General features: G+C 42.0%; 1 protein-coding gene across 6 annotated transcripts in view; it reads left to right on the top strand.

Annotated features, from left to right (window-relative positions):
* The first annotated feature begins 8,946 nt into the window (after positions 1–8,946).
* Positions 8,947–9,682, top strand: part of LOC125454669 (KH domain-containing RNA-binding protein QKI) — a 527,237-nt gene continuing 526,501 nt past the window's right edge. For all 6 annotated transcript variants that reach the window (XM_048535689.2, XM_048535686.2, XM_059648416.1 and 3 more), the window contains exon 1: positions 8,947–9,429. In XM_048535689.2, the coding sequence (XP_048391646.1) occupies positions 9,288–9,429 (142 nt within the window). In that variant the 5' untranslated portion in view covers positions 8,947–9,287. The remainder of the gene's footprint in view (positions 9,430–9,682) is intronic.

Below are 9,682 nucleotides of genomic sequence, written 5' to 3'. Positions count from 1 at the left end.
AATGATTATATATGTATTATGACACACCTTTGGAATGGTCAGGGCTTTAACCCAGCCCCTTAACTTTTTCGATTCTTACATTATGTAGATTGCCGGCATTTGGTTTGCGTTATAGTTATTTTAGTCAACCTGTTTGAAAGGACTCTTGTGATGCAATTTTATTGTCCCTATGTCTGAGCCAACACATTTACTTCTGGGGCAAGTGGGATCTAAACACATGTCATAACATCTCTGAACTGGTTGATTAGAAAATACCTGCATCACAAACCCTCTGGTCCATATGATTTTATGCTTGGGATCTTCAGGTGATCCCATTTTCAAGTACTGACTTCACAGGTCCTACAGGACTGGGGAAAAAGCAGCAGTGAGACAGGACAGTCGCCTCTTTTGGTGCTAAGATTAGTTTTAAAACTTCAAATACCATATGATGTCCAAACATTGTGCAATGAAATCTCCTGTGATAGGCAGCAGGTTGAGAGCCACCCTGAGGTAACTCATCATCAGCCTTCCATCATTGGTTAATCTTCAAAGTTTTAGAGTTTGCTTAGACTGCTAAATTGCCCTGAAATGCTTGAGAATCTTGAAAGGGTGTTTAAAGTGAGAAATGCAGTGCTTTAAGACCGTGAGACATAGGAACAGGAGTAAGACGAATGGCCCCTCCCTCTGCTCTGCCATTCAATAGGATCATGGCTGAACCAACATTTCTCACATCCACTTTCCTAATAATCCTCGATTGCCCTACTGATCAAGAATCTGTCTGTCTCGGCCTTGAATATACACCAGGGCTCCACATCCACAACTCTCAGTGGTAAGGAGTTCAAAAGACTCTCAAGCATTAAGAGAAGAAATTCTTCCCCATCTTAGTTTTAAATTGGCACCTCTTTATTCTGAGACTATGCCCTCTGGGAGAACCAAGGACCATCAGGGGAAAAATCTTCTCGGTATTTGCCCAGTCAAGCCCCTTACGAATCCTACATGTTTCAGTGAGATCACCTCTCATTCTTCTAATTTCCAGTGGGTAGAGTCCCAAGTTGTTTAGCTTTTGCTCATAAGACAATCTCTTCATTTCAGGGATCACCTCAGTGAATGTTCTCTGAACTGCCACCAATGAACTGATATATTTTCTTAAATAAGGGGCCTAAAACTACTTACAATACTTCAATTGTGGTCTCACCAATACCTTGTAATGATATAGTATGAGTTTCCTACTCTTGTAGCCCAAACTCTTAAATAAGGGCCAGCATTTCATTAGCCTTTCTTATTATCTGTTGTATCCATGTGCTAGCTTTCTGTGTATAAAGTACAAGTGTCAAGTCCCTTTGTGCTACAGCTTTCTGCAGTTTTTCTCCATTTAAACAACACTGCTTTTTTGTTCTTCGTTCCAAAATGAACTGTGTCATATTTCCCACAATCTACTCTATTTGTCAACTTTTTGTTCACGCACTTAACCAATTGATATCTCTCCGTAAACTTTTTTTAAATCCCTCTTGCAACCAGCCTTTGCAATAAGGAACTAATATATAAATAGTAGTAGTTCCCAGCAGTGATCCCTATAAAAACCCACAGATCATGGGTCACCAATCTAAAAAGAACCCCCTGTCCCCACTTGTTGCCTCCTGCCCATGAGCCAATTCTTGATTTTTCCGACTTACTAGTGTCCTATGCTCTTTGATTCAATGGATTCAACACTTAGTACCATTACTAACAAGCACGTCTACTATTGCAGAAGAATGCACTGGAACCTACAACCAACCGACAGGTCTTTCATCATTACAAACTGTGGTGAGTTGTTAAGTGCCTTAAAAATTTGTACTCAAGAAGAAAATTTCAGAATAATTGCTATTTCAATTGAGCATTTGCAAATAGAATCAGTTTGCATTTAAAAGAAAAACAGGTTAAAGTTGGCACGAATATCCTGGATGGGAAATTTGCTAGTGCTATTCGGGTGGATTTAAACTAGCTCAGAAGGGGGATGGGAAACTGAGGGATAGTTCTTGTACACAGGAGGGTGAGAGTAGGGAGGGCATGGACAGGACCTCACTGTCACAGGAGTGTGCTGGCAGACAGCAAGTTGGATTGAAGTGTGTCTACTTCACTGCCAGGGGTATCCAGAATAAGGTAGGTGAGCTTGCAGCATGGACAAGTACCTGGGACTTTGATGTTGTGGCCATTTCGGAGACATGGATAGAGCAGGGTCAGGAATGGATGTTGCAGGTTCCAGGGTTTAGATCTTTCATTAAGGTCAGGGAAGGTGATAAAAGAGGGGGAGGTGTGGCTTTGTTAGTCAAGGACAGTATAACGATGGCTGAAAGAACTTTTGATGAGGACTCGTCTACTGAAATGGTATGGGCTGAGGTCAGAAACAGGAGAGGAGAGGTAACACTGCTGGCAGTTTTTTTATAGGCCTCCGCAAAGTTCCAGGGATGTGGAAGAGAGGATTGGCAAAACTATTCTGGGCAGGAGTGAAAGGAACAGGGTGGTCATGATGGGAGACTTTAACTTCCCTAACATTGACTGGAAATGCTACAACTCTAGTAGGTCGGATGGATCAGTTTTTGTCCAACGTATGCAGAACGGTTTCCTGACACAGTATGTCGAAGGGCCGACAAGAGGGGAGGCCACACTGGATCTGGTACTTGGTAATGAACCAGGCCAGGTGTTTGATTTAGTGGTAGGTGAGCACTTTGGAGAGAGTGACCATAATTCGGTTATGTTTAGTTTAGCGATGGAAAGGGATAGGAACATGCCACAGAGCAAGAGTTATAGATAGGGGAAGGGCAATTATAACGTGATTAGGCAAGACTTAGGAGGCATAGAATGGGTTCGCAAAATGCAGGGGATGGGGACAATCGAAATGTGGAGCTGGTTTAAGGAACACATAGTGTGTGTCCTTGATAGGCATGTCCCTGTCAGGCAGGGAGGAAGCGATAAGGTAAGGGAACCGTGGTTTACTAAAGAAATTGTATCTCTTGTTAAGTGGAAGAGGGAAGCTTATGTGACGATGAGACGAGATGGTTCAGATGAGGCGATGGAGAGTTACAGATTAGCTAGGAAGGATTTAAAGAGAGAGTTAAGAAGAGCAAGGAAGGGACATGAGCAGACCTTAGCAGGTAGAATAAAGGAGAACCCTAAAGCTTTCTATAGGTATGTGAGCAATAAGAGGATGACTAGGGTAGGAATAGGACCAGTCCAAGACAGAAGTGGGAAGTTGTGTGTGGACCCTGTGGAGTTTGGAGAGGTGCTAAATGATTATTTCTCATCTGTTTTCACTAAGGAACACGAGAATATTGTAGACGAGATGACTGAGTTACAGGCTACTAGATTTGAAAGGATTAATGTTGGTAAGGAGGAGGTGTTATCAATTCTAAAAGGTGTGAAGGTAGACAAATCCCCTGGGCCGGGTGGGATTTTTCCAAGGATCCTCTGGGAAGCTAGGGAAGAGGTGGCGGAGCCTTTGGCCTTGATCTTTGAGTCCTCATTGTCTACAGGTTTAATACCAGAGGACTGGAGGATTGCAAATGTTGTGCCCTTGTTCAAGAAGGGCAGTAGGAATGACCCAGGTAATTAAAGACCTGTGAGCCTTACGTCTGTTGTAGGAAAAGTTTTGGAAAGGATTATAAGAGATAGGATTTGTAGTCATCTAGCAAGCAACAATTTGTTTGGAGATAGTCAGCATGGATTCGTCAAGGACGGGTCATGTCTCACAAACCTCATTGAGTTTTTTGAGAAGGTGACTAAGCATGCGGATGAGGGAAGGGCAGTTGAGGTGGTGTACACGGACTTCAGTAAAGCCTTTGATAAGGTTCCTCATGGTATGCTATTGGAGAAAATACATAGGCACAGGATTGAGGGAGATTTAGCAGTTTGGATTAGAAATTGGCTTTCTGTAAGAAGACAATGAGTGGTGGTTGATGGAAAATATTCAGCCTAGAGCCAGGTCACCTGTGGTGTGCCTCAAGGATCTGTTTAGGGACCACAGCCGTTTGTCATTTTTATAAATGACTTGGATGCAGGCATCGGTGGACAGGTTAGTAAGTTTGCAGATGACACTAAAGTCGGTGGAGTGGTGGACAGTGTGGAAGAATGTTGCAGGTTGCAGGGAGACTTGGATAAACTGCAGAGTTGGGCTGAAAGCTGGCAAATGGAGTACAATGCGGATAAATGTGAGGGGATTCACTTTGGGAGGAATAATAGGAAGGCAGAATACTGGATCAATGGAAAGATTCTTGGTAGTATGGATGTGCAGAGGGATCTTGGTGTCCATGTACATAGATCCCTGAAAGTTGCCACCCAGGTTGATAGTGCTGTTAAGGCGGCTTACGGTGTGTTAGGTTTTATTGGTAGAGGGATTGACTTACGGAGCCATGATGTCATGCTGCAACTGTACAAAACGTTAGTGCAGCCTCATTTGGAATATTGCATGCAGTTCTGATCGCCCCATTACAGGAAGGATGTGGAAGCATTGGAAAAGGTGCAGAGGAGATTTAGCAGGATGTTGCCTGGTCTAGAGCGCAGTCCCTATGAAGAAAGGCTGAGGGGATTGGGTCTGTTCTCATTGGAGAGAAGGAGGCTAAGAGGGGATTTATTAGAGACATACAAGATGATTAGAGGATTAGATAGGGTGGACAGTGAGAGTCTTTTTCCGAGGATGATGACTTCAGCTTGTACGTGGGGGCATGCTACAAATTGAGGGGTGATAGATTTAAGACAGATGTCAGAGGCAGGTTCTTTACTCAGAGAGTGGTAAGGGTGTGGAACGCCCTGCCTGCCAATGTAGTCAACTCAGCCACATTGGGGCATTTAAACAGTTCTTGGATAAGCATTTGGATGCTGATGGGATAGTGTGGGGGAGGGGCTTAGATTAGTTCACACGGCCAAAGGGCCTCATCTGTGCTGTATTGTTCTATGTTTGGCTAGGCATTCTAAATACTCTGATTAAAAATACACACAAATTGTACAATGTTTGGCAATGCCAAATTGCATAAATATGTACATTCTTGACTCTGCAAAGATTTTTTTTTAGACTTACCATACTAAGTCAGGATATGTTAGAATGATCTTTTCCTAGGGAGTGGAATCGAAACCACTGAGAGGGGAAAGATTTGAAAGGAATTTAAGGGGCAACTTTTCACACAGAGGGTGTTGTATGTATAGAACGAGCTGCCTGACGAAGTGGCGGAGGCAGGTATGACTACAACATTTAAAAGGCACCTGGGTAGGTACATGAATACGAAGGGTTTAATGGATATGGGCCAAATGTTGGCAAATGGGTCTAGATCAGTTTAGGATATCTGGTCAGCATGGATGAGTTGGACTGAAGGGTCTGTTACTACACTGTATAACTCTGACTCCAATTAGCAACAGTAGCCACCAGGAGATACAATATAATATTTTTAATGTTAGTGTTCTACAATTTCAACCAAAAAACTAAGTATTCAACTAGTAGCACACAAGTAGCACATTGGTTTTACAAAAAAATGTTCTAATTACAATTAAGAACTAAAAAAAACACTAAGTTCCTACTCGGAATATAAGGTTGTGTTTACAATTGAGATTTAGCATCGATTAAGCTATTTCAGGCAAACTGGCAGTTTACCTGAAGTTAAGGGCCACCTCCATTGAGACTCCTCCGAATAAATTCAATGCAGTTTCACATGTATTTAAGTGAAACCATGGGGCGTCCCAGCGCACTTTGCAAACCTGCCAAACCCTAAGTTGGATGTTGGTGTACAGCTTTTTGGTGCGCAATGTTTAAACTTGTTTTAATGTTGGACTTTAGGCGTCCTAAATAAAGGCGCTGTCCTGGGGCATGACTGCAAAAATCCCCATCAAACTCTATTGACGAGTTTATGCTTATATGATTGCTCAAACTACATCACGCCAGCAGCTGCAATGTACAACTAGTCAAATGACCTCGATATTCTTACATGGAAACATCAACTGGTTGCCTTAAGTTAGGCATTTTATATGGTAATATTTATTCTGAATGCTGGCGGTGACGTTATGAAATACACGTCATTACTGCAACAGGAAATAAAATTCGAATGAAAATGATCTGGTGACCGACCCAAGGTAATCATCTGGTAAGATGTTTGTTGAGGCGTCAGGTTTACTGATTGCGTGTTTTAACGATACATTATTGTAGGTTTTGATGTTACTATTTGCAAATTTTGAAGTATGGCAATCCATTTGACCTGTCTGTACTGATTAGTAGGGTCGACCAGAGTTTAGTTATTACACAGGTTCATATTTTTGTTCCTAGATATTTCAGAATACAATACCAGAGGTCATTTTTACTAAAAAAGGATAATCAGTCAAATCGGACTATTTACATACGATAGAATGGAACCGTAATTGATAAATGTTGCTCTAACACATGTCTTCGGATTGGACGACGGGCTGGGTCCAGCCTATGGTCCGTTCAACTGCAGCCATAGAAAGCAATGGAGAGAAATAAAGGTTTTCTTGCAAATGAGTAGATAACCACAAGACAGAAAAACTAGTAACAGTAGTGAAAAATAGAGAGTTGCCAATTCATATTCGTTGATTACGACTGCAGGAACATCTATATAAAGAAAAGCGATAAGGTGATAAGACAATATTATGTGAGCAAAGAATCTTGCAAATTGTTTTTTTTAAACATATTAATTTTACCGGGAGTTCGCAACCGCAAAAGGTGTTGTCGAAAAACATCTCACAAGCAACCTTTAACACAAAAAACGAAAACGTGCGCTTCCCAAATGTGATACTCTACATTTGTGCATATTTCAACGTTCTAAATAGTTGTATCGTCTCTAGCCATAACATACACTCGTTTCACTCCACAAACTCGCCGCTTCGCACGGGGATTTTTTTTCTCAAAACAAAAGCCTTTGTTCGATTTACTTCACTCTTATACAAAGTTTTCCGTCGATTTAAGGATTAAAGAAAATTTATTTCAATAATCTAAAAGATGACTGAAAATTTCTTCGAAGGGATTTCAACACTGATCTGCAAAGTCTAGAGACAAGTCAAAATTGTAATCAATTGCATAATTGTTATGGATTTTGAGGTGGGTTGCGCAGAATGTTTGTAATTCAAAAAAATCAGTCCGATCCCACTGATGACAGCAAATAATTTGCCGCGTAGTGTAATTCAGGAACGTAATTCTCGCTATTTACTGCTTCTCTGTACGAGTTCAAAGCAAATTTTGCAGAAGTTAGTTAACTTAATCATGCAGTTCTTTTAAGCAATTTGAATCTTTTGCTTCAAAAAAGGCAAGAAAACATTTATCAAAGAAAACGTGTCACCTCAAATTCAGCAGGAAAGTATTGAGATGATAAAAGATTTAAGACAAAGATGATACACAATCAGTGGCTGAGGTGCCAAAACATATCTGGATTAAGCTAGCGCTTTAGCACGGGCAGAGAATTCAGGACGAATCATTAGCAGACACAATATCAATGAATTAAACAGAAAGCAAAACTACGATTTCGATTCGCCTGGACATTGCCCAACACTATCATGATGCTTGTTTTTGTTAGAGTATTTTAGTGATCGCTTAAGTAGAGAAACAACCTTTCCCTCAAGTGCTAAATGGATAACATTCCAACGTTCTGACGCAGAAGCAAACGCGCTGTTCTTTTCTCTTAGCACGATGTCAACTCATTACCAAACTGCTGGAAATTCTAAACATCTGTCGTTATATCAATGTCATGAACAAGAGATGGAATTGTGAAGATACACGGTGTGACGACACATCACCAACTTCTATTAAAACAGGGGAATTAAGTAACCTGACAAATATAAACACAATTTAGTTCAAACTGTTCAAATAATTTAGTTCTTTTGCTTCTACAGATGGCACCAACTTTGAAAGATGTACATTACTGTTTGTAAGGGTCGGGTTGTCGAGATAGACCGAGTAAAACATTCATTTATAAACTGTTCGATTATAAAGCTTTCCACAATAAATCCCTCAGATTTCGAATTGTCAAACTTTGACACTGGTATAATACAATGTGGAAACTTGAGTGATCACTGTGCAAATCATTTTTATTTAACACTTGCAAGTTTAAAAATGACATTTTAAATTATTTATCACTAGGGCGCAACGCGTCGCACTTTCTTTAGGGTGGGCACGGCAGAGGCAACAGATTGAATTTCGCACCAATGGAGTCTGAATTAAATTTACCCCCTAGAAATGGTTAAAAGCACAATAATGTTCCTGTGTTGCTTTCCATGGGAACAATTTACTGAGTGGAGATTTTAAAGGCACAAAACTTAAGATTTCTTTCTTCACGCGGTTTGTTTCCACGTGTGCAGGCATGCATTCATTAAGGCAATTCCGCCACATTTCAACATTTAGGAGGACAAACTTCGTAGCTACATAAGGGAAGAGAAAAAAAATCATGAATATTTAAGTTCCCTCGCTACCTTCGACCCAAAGGAATAGGTATTTAGCACCAACACAGTCCAGCTTATCTGCATATGAATAAGCTGATTGTGCAGCACACAAAAGCATTAAAAAAAGCAAGTCGAAAGTGGAATACAAACCCACATCTCTAGGGGGTAATTCATCTCAAGCTTGTCAAATACTGAAGCGCTGCCATGCTCTGCTTTAAAAACCCATCTCTCAAACCGTTGAAGCAACACACATGCGCGGAATCTCACTGCTACTCATCTCCTTTCCACCCAATCACACGTTAGCAACGCAATCACGCAACAAATCTTCATCTGCTCGGCAAGCGAGCCGCAACGGCGGCTGCGCAAAATACCAGCTGGTCCGCCATCTCCCACCCGGAAAACGCTGCCGATGTGGACGCGCAAACAGTCCCGCGTACCTCCTGTCTCCACCGCTCATTGGTCTCGCGCACGCAGTGAAGGGCGGGCGGGCGGGCGGGCGGGGGGGGGCTTGCCCGCGCAAGCGCGGATCACATGATGGTTGGTTTTTTTTGGAGGCTGTGACTGTGTGCGAGGGTTGAGAGCTCGAGCCGGACCGGGGGGCGGGGGGGAAAAGCCACATAAGAGCCGTTAGCGTGAGAGCTGTTGTGTGTTAGTGTGGAGGGATCGTACTGCGCAGCAGAGATAAATTCTCATCATTCACACACGGGAGTTAAAAGAAAGAAATCCCTCTGCGGAAAGCTTCCAGTAAAAGGACAAAAAAACCAAAAAGACAACCCAACAAGGAAAAAAAAGACAAGGTTTGAGACCGAGAAGACGAGCGAGAGTGGCTGTTCAACGCCGGAACTTTCTAAGCTTTCTCGTGTGTGCGTGTTTCTGGGGAGGGGGGGAAGTTTTTTTGGAATATGGTTGGGGAAATGGAAAATAAGGAGCGACCAAAACCTACCCCAGATTATCTCATGCAACTGATGAACGACAAAAAGCTGATGAGTAGCCTGCCTAACTTCTGCGGCATTTTCAATCACTTGGAGAGGTTACTGGATGAAGGTATGTAAAGTGGTAAACGTGTTTTGGAGATGGGAGGGGGAAGAAGAGACATGCCTTCACATAAATATAAACACGTTAAAGGGATGGTGCAAATCTGAACTGGCACGTTCTGCGCTTCATGAATGCTTGAAACATATTTTGAGATGTTGTTAGTTCACAAGGAAGGGCGAGGTATAGCACATGTAGACCCCCCCACCCCAAACTCCTCCCTTCTGGATAAATAGGGAAGTGGTCAAACTCGGGAAATCTATTT

Source organism: Stegostoma tigrinum, chromosome 9 (assembly GCF_030684315.1).
Source record: "Stegostoma tigrinum isolate sSteTig4 chromosome 9, sSteTig4.hap1, whole genome shotgun sequence".
In the NCBI taxonomy this organism is placed as follows: domain Eukaryota; kingdom Metazoa; phylum Chordata; class Chondrichthyes; order Orectolobiformes; family Stegostomatidae; genus Stegostoma; species Stegostoma tigrinum.
Note: the sequence above shows the minus strand (reverse complement) of the source record. Positions and strands in the feature narration are given on the sequence as shown.